At 32.9% G+C, this 19498-nt stretch overlaps 4 protein-coding genes and 1 pseudogene across 4 annotated transcripts; 3 read left to right on the forward strand and 2 right to left on the reverse strand.

Moving 5' to 3' along the window:
- Positions 1 to 216: 216 nt before the first annotated feature.
- On the reverse strand, positions 217 to 2951 carry LOC131610314 (uncharacterized protein At2g39795, mitochondrial-like). The gene is made up of 3 exons (XM_058882227.1): positions 2712 to 2951; positions 2268 to 2599; positions 217 to 1355 (listed from the first exon to the last, which is right to left on the reverse strand). Exons 1-3 carry the CDS (start codon positions 2820 to 2822, stop codon positions 1172 to 1174), a joined length of 627 nt encoding a protein of 208 aa, XP_058738210.1. The 5' UTR covers positions 2823 to 2951; the 3' UTR covers positions 217 to 1171.
- Positions 2952 to 9182: 6231 nt separating this feature from the next.
- Positions 9183 to 11171, forward strand: LOC131610317 (putative disease resistance protein RGA3; annotated as a pseudogene).
- A 172-nt stretch (positions 11172 to 11343) lies between these two features.
- Positions 11344 to 13048, forward strand: LOC131610316 (uncharacterized). The gene has a single exon (XM_058882228.1). The coding sequence runs from the start codon at positions 11552 to 11554 to the stop codon at positions 11996 to 11998; it is 447 nt and encodes a 148-aa protein (XP_058738211.1). The 5' UTR covers positions 11344 to 11551; the 3' UTR covers positions 11999 to 13048.
- LOC131614890 (uncharacterized) lies at positions 12376 to 12714 on the reverse strand. The gene has a single exon (XM_058886427.1). It carries the CDS (start codon positions 12712 to 12714, stop codon positions 12376 to 12378), a length of 339 nt encoding a protein of 112 aa, XP_058742410.1.
- A 298-nt stretch (positions 13049 to 13346) lies between the features above and the next one.
- On the forward strand, positions 13347 to 17039 carry LOC131610313 (disease resistance protein RGA2-like). The gene is made up of 2 exons (XM_058882226.1): positions 13347 to 16203; positions 16349 to 17039. The coding sequence occupies exon 1, from the start codon at positions 13504 to 13506 to the stop codon at positions 16183 to 16185; it is 2682 nt and encodes an 893-aa protein (XP_058738209.1). The 5' UTR covers positions 13347 to 13503; the 3' UTR covers positions 16186 to 16203; positions 16349 to 17039.
- The last annotated feature ends 2459 nt before the right edge of the window (positions 17040 to 19498 follow it).

Consider the following 19498-nt stretch of genomic DNA (forward strand, 5'->3'; position numbering starts at 1 on the left):
ACCAAAGGACACGTATTCTAAAAGAGATCAATGGTTAGGATTTATTTTTACTTTATGTTATTTAAAGATTAATAAATAAAAAATTAGCATAAAGTGGAGATAATCAATTTTGGAGCCGAGAACACGAAACCCATTATGAAACCCACAACAATGCCATCTTCTTCAAGTATAACTAACCGGAAACGACCTTTCATCTTAATTTCTATACCCCATTTCACTCCTCTGCATAATCCCCTTTATTGTTTTAATGCTAGCATTTCACCTTACTATTATGCTATCTCGCCACCACACTTTCGTATCGTATCATATCGTGAGTTGTGTGCAAAATGCAGAAAATCTCTAACCATATACCACTGGATTGTGATGCTATGCCTATGGGTAAGAAACTCAACCAATTTCATTGGAACTCAACTAAAAAATGTATTTTTTTAATTTGCTTAAATAGTTTTATAGTGTTCTTTCTCATTTTATTATATAAACCTTAATTTCATTGTTATGACTTATGAGGAAATCATCATGTCAATTTGTGCTTTCATTGTTAATCTTTCGCTCATTTTAATCAGTGTCAACAATGTTGATTTTCACTTTTTGATGGCACAAGAGATGCACAGTAGGTGATTTTGACCTTCAACAACTCTTTAGTATATTTTTTTCAGAAGTCTCATATTAAGAATACTAGCTATGAGGAGATGGAATGGATGATAGTTTAGGTGTAGGATGTTTTTGAGGTAATGTCTACAAAACAAAACAAAACAAAAAGGGCTTCCCCATTTTAATCAATTTAACATACATAACAAAGCAAAATGAAAAAGATAAAATTCAATTCATCCACTTCTTATTATTATTGCTCATTGATTCACTCAATGAAGCTCCAAAGCCCTGTGATGTTCGAATATCAAGTTAGAAATATAAAATGCAAGAGACAATGTGCATCTTATCATTTCATGAGGTAAGGTTCTACTGATTTCTGATAAAATAGCTGATATTTCAAACTTTTCATATTCATAAAAATTGACTGTATTATAAGTTTGACAACCTCGGCATAATTCTAACTCTTAAATTATTGAATACAAAAATTCGTAAAAATGGAACACGTAATTCACTTTCCTACACTTGAGACATGTACTAACACTAACTATAATGCAACTCTGCATAACTATGCAGAACGCATCTATGAAAGTTGGTTCAATGACTCGTTTTTTGACAGGAATGCTTCACCTGTTTTCAACCAGTTCACGTATTGCTTTTGCTCTCTTGTGTGTAGGTAGTGGAGAAGGAAATTGGTTAAGCTTCCTCCAATGCCCTTGGTTATCAGGTATTCCTTGAATGCTTTTTGCAACTTAAAATCCAATTCACTGCACGTGATATAGAGAAAACAATGAACAAGGTTATAACAGGAAAATGACTCAGTTTATGAATGGTTCGACCAAAATCCAAAGTGATTAATATGCCAAGATGAATAGTCAGGCAGAGTAGTTTGGGTATGAACCAAAGTTATATAAAAGAAGTTAGCAGAGAGCCTAGGAGATCAAGCCATAGAGGTAATTAAGGTGATTCTATGAAAGTAACACTTGCAGCATAAATGAACAAGAAAAATCCAACATGTTGATGAGGGAAGAGGTTATAATAATCGGATGGATATGGAGGAAAAATTGTAGGGTTATACAACTGTTATCTATAACACATGCTGAAGTTATAGGTTTCCGCCTTTTAGGTTTTTATGGAGTAAAATGAATAATCAATGAAATTACATGAATATTAATGTGAGTAATAATACTGGTTGTTATTTCAAAAGACAAAGAACTAGCCTTTTTTATACTAATATATAATCCTAATCCTAATTACATAAAGAAACAAAACATGATATTAAAGAAAATATGGAAACCAATCCTAAGAGATAGTCTATGCTATTCTAAATTGGGCTATAGCAGTGTAGTAGATCACAGCTGCCCCTGGCTGCTAAAGAACACACAGTGGCGGAGCGGTTTAGTGTAGCTGCCAAAAGCGTGGATGTCACGTCACGGCCATTATGCCTCAAAAGGATTTCAAAGGCCATTGTCTTTACAAATGTAAATGAATTATGAACAACACTTGCAGATTGTAATTATTAAGTACTCAATAATGCAGCCTATACAAAGGTAAAGTATCATAAATTCCGCTTTCATTTGTACTTCAAATATCTAATCTGATCTATTTCCATGGCAGACACTATAATATTAACAGGTTAACGCACACGAATAAGACTGTCTCGATCTCGAGTAGTTTACCTGAATAAGGGGCCTCTGTAAATGGACGAGTTAAGAGACGCAGGTGATCTAAGATAGTAAGCATTGTTGATTTCAAATTGAGAGGTTTTATCAGTCTCTTGATAAGTTCTACAGTCAAATTGCAAGATAGAGGACAAATCTGGCTTTTTTATACATACTTTAATGAAAACATCTCTTACAAAAATAAGATCATTTTCATAGTTAGGAGGACCCAATATAGCTGAAAGAGCAACTTCCTCACCCGAATCACATTTTCTTCTCAAAATCACATCTTTGGAATGTGGTAAATCAGAGTCCACCACAAATTCACCTAAAGAACCAATTTGAGCTTTCTGCATCCATTAAAATAATAATAATCTTTGCTTAATTTCAAGTGATGAAAATATTTGAGAATCGTGTGATTGAATTGACTGTAGAAATGGGTTTAGAGTTGGAGTAGAAAACCTGAAAGTGATTAGAAGAAAGTTCGAAGTTGATTTCGGATTTGAAGAGGTTGAGAAGTTCAGAATCTTGAATAGCTTTGAAACCCTTTCTCAACTCTCTCAGCCTCGCCATGCTCTTCTCTGTGTCGGAGTCTCTCTGAATAAGTTGGGTTTTGAACAAAATGCAACAAATTGAGAAGTCGGAGATGTCTCTTTGGATGCAATTTTTTTCACCCACTCTTTAATTGAAACGCCTTTTATTTTGTTAAAATGAGTTTGGAAATATATCTCCAAATAAATAATAAAGTGTGCATGAGGATATATCTTCGTAATTACCTTTGATTTAATATTTAGTGAGTTTTTCAAATATGTTTAGAATGCAGTGACATGACAGTGTAAAATGTTTTTACACTACTCCCTCCGGTCTCAATTATAAGCAAACATTTAATTTTTAGATTCATTCAACAGTCAATGTATTTAGTCTAATAATAGACTAAATACATTGATTGTTGAATGAATCTAAAAATTAAATTTTTGCTTATAAATGAGACCAGAGGGAGTATCATGTATTTAATTAAACCAGTTTTTTATTTAAAAAATAATTTAATGACATGGTTAATTAATAGTTTTCTATTGGAGGACAGTGTAACTACCTTTTAACTTATATGTTTATCTGAAATATGTCATGTTAGATTAAACGAGAAACAATTAGAAACAATGGTAAAATATTGAAAAAACAACAAAAATTAACATTTAAATATTTAACGTTACATAGATAATTGTTAACTATAACATAAATTTAACATTATATTTTAAGCTTAATTGCAATTTTGGCCTCCCTATTATTATTTTTGAGTTTTTGTCCCCTATTTTAAAATCCTGAATTTTAGTCCTTTTATTTTAGTTTTTTGAAGATTTTGGTCCCTTTGCAAATTCGAAGACAATTTTTAATAAAATGGAACTCACAACGACATGTTCAACATAAATCTTAAATAAAATTAGTTTTTTTGAACATTTCACTGTTGAACTGTCACTGACACATCATCAATATGAGCGTCATTTCGTTTAAAATTGTCTTCGAATTTGCAGGGGAACCAAAATCCTCAAAAAACTAAAATATAGGGACTAAAATTCCGGATTTTAAAATAGGGGGACCAAAACTCACAAAAAAAAATGATAAGGAGGACCAAAATTGCAATTAAGCCTATATTTTATTAGAAATTGGTGGTTCAAGACATTGCATCATCCTTATGATATCTCCGGTTGATCTTGCAATCTTCATATCCACTTTAATCCAACTATTTGTTGAGTAATGGTAAAATGTATTCCACATAACTTTTAAATCCTCACCCGTCTTCAGTTCAAGCATGGTGAATCGTATCTTCCCTTCATTGTCAATTGAGGGTGAACGATACTCGAATTTGACAACTATTTGATTTTCTAAATAACACAGGACAATATCCAATTTAAATTTCAGATTGACAAGAAGTATGTACTTGGAGACCCTAAATTAAAGTGGGACATTTGCGCCACTGAAATACATAAATAGAAGATGGGGATATATATATTTAGGTAGTGTTTGCCCCAACTTTTTATCTAGTTTTCTTCTCCTTATAAGGAGATGGAGGGCCAAACACATTTTTTATAAAGCTCTTATTAAAAAAAGTAGTTTTTTTTTTTCAAGCCAAAAAATTAAATAAAAGGAGCTTGTAAAAAAGGCGTTGAAACCAACTTTTTTAGAGCTTAAAACATGTGGCCGCAGTTCGAATCCCAACGAAATCATTTTCTTTATAAAAAATTGCACTAGTGCAGTAAACAACAATTTTTCAATTTTTTCTACGGTTCATAACATCTAGAGTTATATTTTATTTTTATTTTTTCTGCTTCTGTTTACATCATCATTTTTGTAGATACTAGTTTTGTCCAACTTTTTATTCGTTTTGTATATTACATCTTATTTTATTGTATAATGATTTTCAATAATAATACTATTAATTTCTTATACTATACACTATAAAATGTTAATACAACAATTAATCAATACGCATTATATATATATATATATATATATATATATATATATATATATATATATATATATATATATATAACTTTAATGAAATAAATAAAATTAAAAATAACTCTAAAGTTTAAAAAATAATCATAACCAAACAACTTTAACTTAATTTTAAAAGCTCTTATTTTTAACTTTAACTTTAAAATAACTTTTAAGACTTAAAAAAGTCGGGCCAAACGAGCTCTTATTATGGTTCTTATAAAGAAAATGGATTGAGAGATATTTAGAACTTAGAAACCATATCCTTTCATTAAGTCACATTTCAGATATGCATATTCAGACACACCTTATTTTTAACAAATAAAATAAGGGAGTTTACATAGATGCACATCATTAAAATCCTTTTGTTTGTTTTTTTACAATTAAAATTGTATTAAGGTTACGTACGGAGGTTATGTATAATATTAAAGTAGAATAGACATTATGTATGTCGTAAATTGTATTGAGATTAAATCATTGACATACAAAAAACGAGTTACAATGTTAGATTCAAACTAAAATATATATATCAAAACATGTGTCACTACCTAAATCTATTGGTGGTTCCTTTTTGACCTTTCCTTTTTTGATTATCTTTCAATATCACTCAACTTAGTGAATCATTTCATCCTTTTTAGAAAGTGATCCGTCCAAGTTTCAGTATCTTGGGTGAAATATGTTGTGTATTCCGGTTTCAAATAAACTTGAATAAAATGTTGTGTTTTTGAAAGCCAGCCAATACACATGATACATCCGGATAGAAAAAAATCTACCAGAACTTGGTATTTGATACTTCTTATTAGTACATATTGGATGTCAAATTCTAAAATTTCTATTGCCTAAGACACCATTCATCCTGAGAGGTCAGACTTCTTAAGGACTTGTTTGGCAGTGTAGTTGGTTTTTACGAACACTTTATGACCTTGAAAGTAGGGTTGGAGCTTCCTCGCTCTAATTATGACCTCTAATGCTAGATTTTCGATCTTTTGATAACGTGTCTTGAGGACTTTGAACACTTTTCTTACAAAATACACGGATGATATGCCTTTCCCGTCTCTTGGACGAGTATTAAACTTATCGCCTGATTTGTGACTGAAAGGTAGAGAAGAAGTGATGACCTTTCTCTTAGGCGAGTGAGGATAGAGAGATATGTGAGTAAGGATTTTATTCTTGAGAATTCTTCCTCACATTCCGAAGTCCATTTGAACTTCTCCTTCTTCTTGAGGGCAAAGAAGAAAAGAAATGCCTTATTGCGCGCATAAAAGAGGAAACAAGATAGAGTAGTGAGATGACATGTTAGTTGTTGGACCTCTTTAACATTGGAGGGGTTTCTCATGTCAATGAAAGCTTGATACTTATCTTGGTTTGCTTTAATGTACCTCTTCATTAACAAGAAGACGGGCAACTTTCCTGCCCACACCTTAAAGGAGCACTTGACTGACATTGATGTATGTTGAGTTTCCTACTAGAGAGACGTACTCCAAGATATTTGAAAGGTAAGTTTCCCTTAGCAAAATCAGCGGCAGTTGGAATTTTACTTTGTTTCTGCATTGTGATTCCTCCAAAATAATCCTTGCATTTTGCAGGGTTAACTTTCAAGCCATTTGAATATGAGAATTGTTTGAATTCATTCATCATGAGTTGAACAGATGTTTCATCATCTCTTCTTAACATGAGTTCGTTTGTAAAACAAATGTTATTAATCTTTAACCTTCCACACTTAGGATGGTAATTAAAGTATGTATTCTTTTACAAAATTTTCAAAGTTCTATGTAGATATTCTATAACTAGAACAAAGAGAATGCAAGATTGGATCCCCAGTCTAAGACCGTCTTTACTTTTAGAACCTTGTTAATCTAACCATTAATAACATATTTGTATTATATCATTTCATTCCAATTTAATTAATTATTGACTAACAAAAATATAATAATAGAAATTATAATTATAAAAAAAAAAATAATAGTGTAGATCTAATTACGTTTTTTTTTTAATTTAAAGATTTATTTAAAAATTCATAAAATATTTGAGATATATTGAATAACTAAACTTTTTTAGTTTACCTTAATTATATGATCAAACTGAAATCCATTGGAAAAATATTTAAATCATTTAAATAATTAATAAATTGAACGGAATATTATAAACAATTCATTTAATTATTTTTTAAAACATTCATTGTAAAAGAGTTCAAAGAATAAAACCCATTTATAAATGTAAAGGGACTATATGTTACTCCATTTGTTTCACAATGAGTATCTTTTTAACAAATACAATTTATTTTAAAATGAAGAGTCAAATATACGATTGTTCCTGCCATTAGGATGAGTTTTGGTTTTGCCCCCCTAAAATATATTTTTTGTGATCCGCCCCCTATAAAATAAAGATTCTATTTTCAGAAGCTCATATTCCTTGTTTGGCTGACTATGCGTGGGGAACCTGTATAGGTGGCGTCCAATTGGATTTTTCGTTTATTTTTTATTTATATAGTAGGCGGATCACAAAAAAAATACTTCGCGAGGAGAAACCAAAACTCGCCCTAATGACAGGGAACAATCATATATTTAATCTTAAAATAAATGTCATTCTCAATTTTTAATATAGTAATAATTGTTATTTTTCCAAATTTATTCTTCAATTATTACTTTGCAACTACTTCCAATAATTTATGAAAATTTCTTTAGCCACCTCCCTATGGGGGTCACCCCCAGCGAAAATCCCAAAATACCCCTGCTTCGGAAATGAACTTCCGAAGCGCTTTTTTTTTTAAAATTTCCATAATTCGGAAGTGCATCTCCGAAAACACCTCATGGGGGGTGTCTTCGGAGATGAACTTCCGAAAAGCATATTCAAACAGAAAAACCAGTAAGCAGCGGCAATAAAGTTAGCCAGAAGAGAAGGCAGAGTTGAGGAACATCTCATCTTCATGCTCAATATGTAGATTCTTGGATTCCATTAGAAAATCAATTTCTTCGCTTTTAAATTTCAGAAAGAAACCGAATGTGATTAGTTCAGCGAGTGCAGGAACATGATCATGATTCTCGCGTAAAACGCCTTCAGATATTGCTTCAGAGAAATTTGAAGCATGTTTCATTTCATCGCCGCGAACACTATCCATCTTCTGGATTATAAACATAGAACTTTGACTTTCCCAGCGTACCCCTTTGTTTGATTTTTTTGTAATGACGTCCCCTGATGATAATGATAAACTATAGCTTACATTGATTGACTCCTTTGTCTCGCGAAACTCAAGTTGACAAGACTTTGAACAGCTTCATGTCTCTTACTTTGTTCCATTTTCAGGCTACAACATGCAAGAAAAACAAGAATAAGCTTAACCAACCCCCTTAAGTTGAGAATATTATTTGGATCAACATGCTCGAGTTCAACATCATCATTCACAACAGATGATTCTTCTTTGGATAGTGACTCAGAGATATTTCTAGCACCAACTTTTCTGTAAATATCAGATAATTTACTCTTGAACAATGGTGTCATGTTATGCTTAGGATACCATACAAAAACTTTCTCGCTCTCAAAAAGCTTCTTCATATGAAGGTTATCTGGAATAAAAACATCTTCCTTATCGGCCAGAAGTATATCATTATTTCCTGATGTCGTAGGTAGTTTCTTCAAACTGTCAGCTCGAGTACCGCTCGCCATCGCTTAACGACGAGGGAGGGTTGATGATCACACCTTTTGAGATCAAGAACGACGAAGATTTAGCGGTTATATGGACAACGTTCGACCGATTTTCTTCGAAAGGCCCGATCGAGTTAGACGCCAAACTTCAAAGATCGGCGGACGACGTTATCAAAATGTTGACTCATCCCCACCTACCCGTGTTCAACAATATGTAACTTTAATTTTCAATAATATTATCGTTGTAATCTTCACCCGATTAAATAAAGCGAATCGTTGTTGTTTTTCATTTTTCTTCTGTCCAGACATAAATTCGGAGGTTCATTTCCGAATTCCATCATGGGGGGTGAGTTCGGAGATGAACTTCCGAAACACCACATTTTCTGAAAATGTAACTTTATTTCGGAGATGCATCTCCGAAATCAATATTTTATATTAAAAAAAACACGTTTTTGGAAGTTCATTTCCGAAAACACCATTTTTTCAAAAAAAAGTACCGTTTCGAAAATGAACTTCCGAAACAAAGGGTAATGTTGTAAATTCACCAAGGGTAGGCAAGAAGGTTAGGAGATGGGTGAAGAAATTCTCTAATTTATAAGGTTATTTTAATACTCTCTCAAATCCTATTTATAAAAAAAAAAAGTTTTTTAAAAATATTGAGTTACTAATTATCTAGACAATATATGAGTAAGAAATGAATTAAAAAATAGAGTTTTTCTTATAAATATGATTAGGGGGAGTATAACTACAACATTTTATGACAAAATTATTAAATTTTTTAATCTGTGTGGAAAACAGACACTCATTTTAGGAGTAGATGATAGACATCAAGCAGATAATCATTAAAATCATCAACTCTGCCAGTACTGCAGATTCTAAAGCAGCTTCAGCTCCATTGCCCGGTCTCGCTCCTCAAGAGAACATTGATAGCTTAGATATTGTGCAGCTAGTAAGTCGTTTGAAACAAAAACTTTCTGGTCAAAAGTTTTTACTTGTGTTAGATGACATATGGAATGAAGACCGTGAAAAGTGGGTTGAGTTGGAAGATTTGATAAAAGTTGGCACACCAGGAAGCAAAATTATGGTGACCACACGTAGTATATCAATTGCTTCCATGATGGGTAATGTTCCCTCATATGAATTAAAAGGTCTTTCTTTAAAGGATTGTTTATCTCTATTTGTCAAATTCGCATTCAAGGATGGGGAAGAAAAAAGATATCTAAATCTAATGGAGATTGGAAAAGAAATTGTGAAAAAATGTCATGGGGTTCCCAGAGTCTAGAAGTGTGAGAAGCATACAATTTCCCATCTCAGGAATGGGTCTTGAGAGTGAAAGTTTTCTGAATACATGGCTGTCAAAGTACAAATGCTTGCGTTATTTAGATTTAAGTGACTCTTCTTTTGAAACTATGCCCAATTCAATTGCAAAATTAGAGCACCTGCGAGGTCTTGATCTTTCTTGTAATCACAAAATCAGAACACTACCAAATTCCATTTGTGAACTTCTAAATTTGCAAGTTTTGTCGTTTGACGGATGCACAGAGCTTGAAAAGTTGCCCAAAGGATTAGGAAAGTTGATTAGCCTCCGAAGTCTGGCTGTCACTACAAAACAATCTATTCTTCCATATTATGAATTCGCTAGCTTGAACAATCTTCAAACTTTGGCTTTTCAGGATTGTGTCAATCTCAAGTTTTTGTTCAAAGAACCACTCCCTTCTGTTGAAGAACTGAATTGTAAATCATGTGAGAGCCTGGAGCGCTTACCTCTTGATACTTTTCCTAAATTACAGACATTGCTTATTGATGATTGTCAGATGTTAAACTTGTCATTGGACAATGAAAACTCAATCCAAAAGCTGCGGATGAAAAATTTGTATCTTAGTGATTTTCCAAAGCTTCTAACACTCCCTCGATGGATTGCAAGGGCCGTGGACACTTTAGAGACCTTTATAGTTCTCAATTTTCCTAATCTTCAAATGCTTCCTGGGTATCTTACTACAATGACTCTTCTTAAGAGGATCTATATTGGTAGTTGTTCTAAACTGTTGAGTCTTCCAAGTGGTTGGGATCGCCTCACTGTACTTGAAGTTCTATTCATACATGATTGTCCTGAACTGTACCGAAAATGTCAGCCTCATTCTGGTGAGTACTGGCCCATGATTCGTCATATTAAAAACCTTCACATTGAAGAAGGAGAGGAGGAGGAGGAGGAATGAAGCCATCATCAACCTTGTAAGGTAAACATTATTTAGTATTATCAAATAAGTGTTGGTTGCACCTCCTAAACTATTTTCCTGTTGAAGAAAAAAAATAAGGTTAGAGCTGAAAATGCATCAACGGTCAAAGTGATATAGTTTCATACAAAAAATATATAGTGAAGAATGTGAGTGAAACAAAATTTAGTGTTTTGAAAGAAATGTTATCTTTGTGTAGTGTCAAGATAGATGATAAGATTGGAGTGGAAAAGGGATATGCAGCTTGAGGAGACACAAAAGAGAGCAGATCAGTGATTGCTGGCATTTGAGAACATGAATGTCTAATAGTTGTTTTTATTATAGGCTAGTTGTATCATATGGTTCACAAATGAGATATATCTTGCATAATACACAAGTTAATTTCTAACATTTGATCAAATAAGATACTGAGACTTATTGATCTAATGTTAAAATAATATGTTTCACTTAATAATAATGATACTTTAAGAACTAAAAATGATGCTATACTGAATTTCAGTCTCTAAGTAAAGCATGTCTATGAAAACTGAGCATTTTTCATCTGTTGAATTGAAAGTGATTTAAAGTGCCAGCCATGGCGAATTTCTCAATAGATAATAGAAATGTTTCCAGCTGTAGAGATTAGTTTTCAGCATGTTTCACATTTGATATTATCTGAGTACAATATTTCAAATGCTCAGATAAATGATTGATAACCCAACCAAATCAGCAAGCATACCACAAGCCTATCTATATGATGACAATATTGAAGACAGATGAATAAAGAGCATAAAAAAGACTTTTATTAAACTCAGCATCTCAACTTGTTAACTTGATACCATAAACAAGTATATATGGATATGAAAACACTTTTAGTACAATCACAAACTTTCATATTTAAATAATTAGTACTACATACTTTAGTCCTCACTAAACACTATTAATAGAACTATGGCTGAAACATTTGGCTTTGATGTTGCGAACTCGCTCCTAGGGAAACTAGCTTCTTATGCTTGTGAAGAAGCTTTTCGAACCTATGGTGTGTATGAAGATCTACAAGGGTTCAAAGACACTTTATCAATTGCTAATGGTGTGATGTTGGATGCTGAGTACAAGAAGGACCAAAAGCACGGGCTGCATGAATGGCTGAGGCAGATTCAAAACATTTGCTCTGATGCGGAAGACATATTTGATGGAATTGAGTTCCAACACAAGCACAGCCAAATTGTCAAAGGACGCCACTTGTTTTCTTCCTCTAACCCACTTGTTTTCCGTCTTAGGATGGCGTGTCAAATCAAAGAGATTAGGGGAAAATTGGACAAATTAGTGGCTGATGGGACTACGGTTGGACTTGATATGCACGAAAGAGAAATGACTTATCCGGATGACGGATGTTGATGCTTCAAGTGTAATATGAAGGGAAATTGAGCAGCCTTTTTATCATTACAATCCTTAGCTTCCTTTTCATGTCAGCCAAGAGTGGAAATGAAGGATTGGAAGCAAAAGTTCAGGGTAGAACAGGAAGTTCAACCTTGTCAAAGGAAAAGAAACTGACCCTTCCTTCAGTGACCGGGCAAATTTTCAATGGAACGTCGCCACACTGTCTCTCAAGAACTTCTATTTCTGTACTAAATATATGAAGGAAATTAGAGCTAAGGACAAATTTGCATAGCTATTCATGTAATAGACACGATTACTCCGTAATTTTTTTGATAATAGTATTAAAACCACTTTAAAAATTTAAAGTAATCATAGTGATATGATTTGAGATGTAATTACATAGACAAGTAGAGCAGAAAATTTGGATGACCAGGAGAAGACTTTCTAAACCTGTTGTTTGGAAGATAAACATCAAAACCCGGCTTCAAATCATTAATCTTCAAGTCACCAAATAACTTATCAATGGAAACCTCGACTGTGTAAACCACGTATACTAACTGCTTGCATTCTTCTGTTCCTTCAAGATCAGCACATTTAACTGAATTGCCGATACTCTTCAAACTCCAAGCAACATTGTGCCGCGCAATTATGTACCCGAGAGATTCGAGGTGCCTGTAAGCTTGAAAAAGCTCCCAACAACATCCACTCTTCCCGGCAGCAACCTTTTCATACATTTCTACTAGAGATATACTTGTATCACCATTATCTAATAGATCTAAGGCTTCTAGTTCTATAAGGTACCTGTTCCATAAATTTATCAACAAGTAAAGAAAACAAAATCATAATAAACGAGAAACCATTTAAACCTAAAATTAACGCTTGTAATCTTTCTCGCTTTGATACAAGAATTGTGAAATTAGAAGAGAAAAAATACATGAAGGTTGATGAAGACTAAAACTACGTGCATAATAATTTTGTTGAGAAAAAAACATATAAGTTTTTTATATGGAAAAACAAAATCTAGTAATTTTATATGTACCAAAAACATATTTAATCCAAAAATTAATATAAAACGTGTAACTAATTGTTTTAAAAAAAATCATTATTTAGAATTATTTTAAAATTTAACGATAAAAACTTAAAGTGTAGTTTATAAACTAAAAAACACTCTTATGGTCAATGGTCTATAATAAGTTATGAAGTTGTTGTGGTTATGTTATGGCAGTAAAGAAAAGGTGCAGCACTACAAGCAAAATTACAGAATTTAGCATAAAGTGTAAAAACAACTAGCTATTACTTTAATCATTTTTTCCTGAGTCTGATTGATATGCAATGTATAGCACTTAGGATTCCAATAGTACCTCACCACTCAGCACATGCCTTTATTAGAAAGCAAATTTTTAGAAACCACATAATTCTTGAGGTACTGGGGCCTCACTCTATTCCTTTTGGCTGTCACTTTTGAGGAATGTGCCTTTCCTCCTCTTCACTTTCATGACAGTAGTTGTGTACAGAATAAAACCATGGAAGACTTTGTCTATCACCACCACAACCACAACCTCAAACTCAAATACAAACGCAAGATCTGCTCTTTCCTGATTACCATGGCAGAATCATTTCTCTTCGATGTTGCCAATTCACTGCTTGGGAAGGTTGCTTCTTTTGCCTGTCAAGAAGCTTCTTTGGCCTATGGTGCGAAAGACGATCTAGAACGTTTCAGAGAATCTTTGTTAATCGTCAGAGGTTATCTACTGGATGCTGAGTCCAGGAAAGACCAAAGTCATGCTTTGCGGGAATGGCTAAGGCAGATTCAAAACATTTGCTTTGACGCTGAAGATATATTTGATATATTTGAGTTGCAAGACAAGAGGAAGCAAATTGTCAAATCCTCTGGAAGCATCACAAAGAAGGTAAGCCACTTGTTTTCTTCCTCTAATCCAATTGTATTCCTTCCTAGGATGGGACATCAAATCAAAGAGATTACCGACAAATTGGAGAAGAAAGCAGCCGAGGGGAAAACGTATGGGCTTACAACTAATCCCGAACTTGTTGTGCAAGAAAGAGAATTGACTTATCCTGACGTTAATGTTTCACGTGTAATTGGAAGGGATAATGATAAAGATGAAATTATCAAGCTTTTGATGCAACCTTTTCCTCAGGATGGAAATGATGGTGATAAAAGCATGTGTGTCATTCCCATTGTGGGAATGGGAGGATTAGGGAAGACCACACTTGCAAAGTTGGTGTTCAATGATGACACAATGGATCAGCTTTTCCAATTGAAGATGTGGGTGTGTGTCTCTCTTAATTTTGACATCAAGCAGATAATCATTAAAATCATCAACTCAGCCACTACTGCAGATTCTAAAGTAGCTTCAGCTCCATTCACTCCTCAAGAGAACATTGACAGCTTAGATATTGTGCAGCTAGTAAGTCGTTTAAAACAAAAACTTTCTGGTCAAAAGTTTCTACTTGTGTTAGATGACATATGGAACGAAGATCGTCAAAAGTGGATTGAGTTGGAAGATTTGATCAAAGTTGGCGCACCAGGAAGCAAAATAATGGTGACAACACGTAGTACATCTATTGCTTCCATGATGGGTAATGTTTCCTCATATGAATTAAAAGGTCTTTCTTCAGAGGAATGTTTATCTCTATTTGTCAAATGTGCATTCAAGGAAGGTGAAGAAAAAAGATATCTGAATCTAGTGGAGATCGCAAAAGAAATTGTGAAAAAATGTCACGGGGTTCCACTAGCCGTGAAAACATTAGGAAGTTCTCTCTTCTCAAACTTTGATATAAATAAGTGGGAATTTGTCAGAGACTCTGAAATATGGAATTTAGAACAAAAAAAAGATAGTATTTTACCAGCCATAAAAGTAAGTTATGATCAAATGCCATCCATTCTAAAACAATGTTTTGTTTATTTTTCCCTTTATCCCAAAGATTATATCTTTAATAGTCTTGCAATGTGTGATCTTTGGGTAGCCCTTGGATTGGTTCAATCCCGAAATGGAAGAGAAAAGCTAGAGCATGTTGCAGGAAAATATATTGATGAGTTACATTCAAGATCATTTATTCAGGATGTCGATGACTTTGGCTTCTTTTGCCTGTTCAAAGTACATCATTTGATACACGATCTTGCATTGTATGTTGCAGGAAACGAGTTTGTGGCGGTAAACTCACAAACTCGACATATACCTCAACAAGCAAGGCATTTATCATTTGTTGTTGAAGATAAGTCATTTGGCCATGCTTTGTTCCCAGAGTCTAGAAGTGTGAGAAGCATACAATTTCCCATCTCGGGAATGGGTCTTGAGAGTGAAAGTGTTCTGAATACATGGCTGTCAAAGTACAAATACTTGCGTTATTTAAATTTATGTAACTCTTCTTTTGAAACTGTGCCCAAATCAATTGCAAAATTGGAGCACCTGCGTTCTCTCGATCTTTCTGGTAATAACAAAATCAAAACACTACCAAATTCCATTTGCGAACTCCTAAATTTGCAAACTTTGATGTTTGGTGAATGCCCAGAGCTTGAAAAGTTGCCCAAAGGATTAGGAAAGTTGATTAACCTCCATACTCTATGTGTCGCTACAAAACAATCTACTCTACCATATTATGAATTCGCTAGCTTGAACAATCTTCAAACTTTGATTTTTCAGGATTGTGTCAATCTAAAATTTTTGTTCGAACAACCACTCCCTTCTGTTGAAAAACTGTATTGCATATCATGTGAGAGCCTGGAGCGCTTACCTCTCATTACTTTTCCTAAATTACAGACATTATGTATTAATGGTTGTCAGATGTTAAACTTGTCATTGGAGAATGAAAACTCAATCCAAAAGCTGAGGATGAAACATTTGTATCTCTCTGATTTTCCAAAGCATCTAACACTACCTCAATGGATTGTATGTGCCGTGGACACTTTAGAGATCTTTTATATAGAAAATTTTCCTAATCTTCAAATGCTTCCTGGGTATCTTACTACAATGACTCTTCTTAAGAGGATCTATATTGTTAGTTGTTCTCAACTGTTGAGTCTTCCAAGTGGTTGGGATCGGCTCACTGTACTTGAAGTTTTATTCATACATGATTGTCCTGAACTGTACCGAAAATGTCAGCCTCATTCTGGGGAGTACTGGCCCATGATTCGTCATATTAAAAACATTCGCATTCAAGAAGGAGAAAAGGAGGAGGAATGAAGTCATCAACCTTGGAAGGTAAACATTAATTTGTGTTATCAAATAAGTGTTGCAAAAAAAAGTTAGAGCTGAAATTGCATCAACTGTCATACAAAAAATATATAGTGAAGAATGTGAGTAAAACAAAATTGAGTGTTTTGAAAGAAATGTTATCTTTGTGCAGTGTCAAGATAGATCAGTGGAAAAGCGATAAGCAGCTTGAGGAGCCAGAAAAGAGAGCAGATCAGTGGTTGATGGCATTTGAGAACATGAATGTCTAATAGTTGTTTTTATTATAGGCTAGTTGTATCATATGGTTCACAAATGAGATATGTCTTGCGTAATACACAAGTTAATTTCTAACATTTGATCAAATAAGATTCTAAGACTTATTGATCTAATGGTACAAAAATAAATGTGTTATGGTATAAGACAAAGTCTTTATTTTATAATGTTTGATGTTTCTTAAGAATTCAAAATGTTTATTTTGTTTCATGTTGGATGTATTTAAGATTCAAAATGTTGATTTTGTTTCATGTTTGATGTATTTTAAGATTTCAAAATGTGTATATCTTTTATGTTATATTAACCGTTCTGAAAAGCATATGTATGAAAACATTTGTTCCAATCAATTCTTTCCTCCTACTGAAGCAATGGAGGAATGGTTAATCTCGCCCATGTTTTTAGAAAATGACTTAATTTTCTTCATAAAATATTGTTTGAAATACCTAACACTTTGGCTTGGCACTTACAGTTGAAAAGTTTCAACTAAAATATGTTGCAATAATATGAATTTTAAAAACAAGTAATGAGTTAAACCTGTTTGTATCCTTCAAAATATTTACAATTTTATTTATATATGGTTCTTTCTTTTAGCAAACAAAAAGTATATTCTCATCTAATAGGTCATACAATTGTAAAATAATAATGATACTTTAAGAACTAAAAATGATGATGCTATACTCAATTTCAGTCTCTAAGTAAAACATGTGTATGAAAACTCTGCATTTTTCATTTGTTGAATTGAATGCGAATTAAAGTTCAGATACTGATAAATACCTACTCCTCTTCCTCTTACTGCTTGAATGCAAATCCTATGAAAGCAAACAAAATATCCAACAAAAATGCTAATTATCACATAAAAGTGAAATGATATATCACTTTACAAAAATGTCATTCAATAATTACACTGATAAGCGAAATTAAAAGAGTATAAAAATAAAAGTAATAAATGATAGAGGATATATTGGGAAACATTATATTAAGAGTGAAGACACATTTTAGTGTCTCGCTAATATCGAATAGTTTAATTTAATCCCTGAGAAAAAAAAGTCTCTATTTAATCTCTTACAAAATTTAACCGAGTCATTTTAATCCATCTATTAATATTTTTTCAAACCGATTTTTTTTATACTTTTAAACCGTGACTGTTGTCATGTGTATTATTTATGCCACATGTATTATTTACAAAAATAAGATACACTCATTTTAGTCCCTAACAAAAACAAAGGACTCAATTTAGTCTCATAAAATTTAATTGGGTAATATTAATCCCTATGTTCAATCATACATTATAGTACCATCACTTTAAAATTATGGAGCAAAAATGCTACATTACCATCATATACATTATAGATGTACCATCACAAACAATAATTACATCCTCCATGGTTTCAATGTTAATTCGGCGGTGTTTTTAAAGGTTATAATAAATAAAAAATTACATTTGTCTCAGTCTCTGGTTTATCGTATGTCATCTTCTCCAGTTGAATTATTTGTCATTAATGTCGGCGTAAAAAATTAATCTTGATGTTAATTCGGCGGTGTTTCTAAAGGTTATAATAAATAAAAAAAATTACCTTTGTCTCAGTCTCTAGTTTGTCGTATGTCATCTTCTCCAGTTGAATTATTTGTCATCAATGTCGGCGTAAAAAATTAATCTTATTGAAAACGAATGAGTGTGGTAATGTAGGAGGAGAAAAACCAAAAACTAAAAAAATATGGAAGCATGAGATTGAAGAGAGACTTAACATACAACCCTAGTTCTCTCTTTTTCTATTTTGTGAAAGAAAAAATAATAATACACATGGCAAAAATACTACACATGAGACAATCTAGTCACGGTTCAAAATTAAAAAAAAAAGTTTAATAAAAATATTAGCAGAAGGATTAATATGACTTAGTTAAAATTTGTAAGGGATTAAATAGAGATCTTTTTTTGAGATTTTTAAAAATCTAATATGCGGTAGGTTTTAAATTATTTTTTTGTGTGGCTTTTTTAACTAAGTGTTTTAGATTACTAACATAACAATATTACAATATAAACATACATTAACATATTTTGACATAACTTATCATGAACACAAGTTTCATAACATGACTTAACATTCAAAAGTGTTAGTAAAATCACAATTCGACAAAATATATACATGTAATGGCAAGCATACTACAATATCAATACGAAATAAATTATGTTGACTTTCTAACTTCTTCATATTGCCTTATACGTACTGCATATGTTGTTTCACATGCTCTTGCACCTTCACTATAGTTATGTCTCCATCAGTCAATGACGGAAGACAATGAGCAATCGAGTTTCAACTTCACCTGAAACTAATGATTGTTGTTAACAAAACTAACTGTAATCATTTTATGTCTACTCGCAGACATATATGGAGAAACCAAAGTGAGAAGAAAGTGATGTTAAGGTTACTGAACATCACTCCCGATGCGAAGTATCACGATGCACGTCATTCTCTTATCCTTTTTACTCTTCTTAACTCCCTTTTTTCCTTGTACTTCACCGGTGGTGAACACATGAAAGTTATGCATGAATATGTTAGTTCCCAAACTTATTTCTTCATTTCACTCTTGCCAATAATATCCAAGGTACTGAAATACCTCTTCAACTCTTCGCATTCTTCTTATAAGTCCAATTGTGCCCCACTCTCTTCTTCGGTGACTTGATGCTCTTCAATGTGTAATTTCTTCCAAAACACATGAATATATTATAATGCATTAGTGCAACCTTGTATTTGAAGACCTTTAAGGTCACACACAACAAGTAACCCATGTGTTATCCTAATAAAGCAACCACGTACACCTTTTTCTGTACCAACGAATTTTACTCTTTCCAACTCCTTTGCAATATATTGTGTACACTGTCTTGATACGAAGCAGTAAAATAGAGTTTTATACTGATGCTCAATGCTGACAACACTTTTTTGAAACGATTTTATGATTGCACTTATTTGCAACTTCAGCATGGTATTCACATCATCCCAACTTCTAAACAATCTCCTCGACTAATGCTTAACATGTTTTTTAGTTTCCA

The sequence above is a fragment of the Vicia villosa genome, linkage group LG6 (assembly GCF_029867415.1).
Source record: "Vicia villosa cultivar HV-30 ecotype Madison, WI linkage group LG6, Vvil1.0, whole genome shotgun sequence".
Lineage (NCBI taxonomy): Eukaryota > Viridiplantae > Streptophyta > Magnoliopsida > Fabales > Fabaceae > Vicia > Vicia villosa.

Coding starts and splice junctions, on each gene's coding strand:
- LOC131610314 (XM_058882227.1), bottom strand. CDS start 2,822: ATGGCGAGGCTGAGAGAGTTGAGAAAGGGTTTCAAAGCTATTCAAGAT. Junction 2,600..2,711: donor TTTCTTCTAATCACTTTCAG/GTTTTCTACTCC, acceptor TAATGGATGCAG/AAAGCTCAAATTGGTTCTTT. Junction 1,356..2,267: donor TACAGAGGCCCCTTATTCAG/GTAAACTACTCG, acceptor TATCACGTGCAG/TGAATTGGATTTTAAGTTGC.
- LOC131610316 (XM_058882228.1), top strand. CDS start 11,552: ATGGCTGAAACATTTGGCTTTGATGTTGCGAACTCGCTCCTAGGGAAA.
- LOC131614890 (XM_058886427.1), bottom strand. CDS start 12,714: ATGTATGAAAAGGTTGCTGCCGGGAAGAGTGGATGTTGTTGGGAGCTT.
- LOC131610313 (XM_058882226.1), top strand. CDS start 13,504: ATGGAAGACTTTGTCTATCACCACCACAACCACAACCTCAAACTCAAA.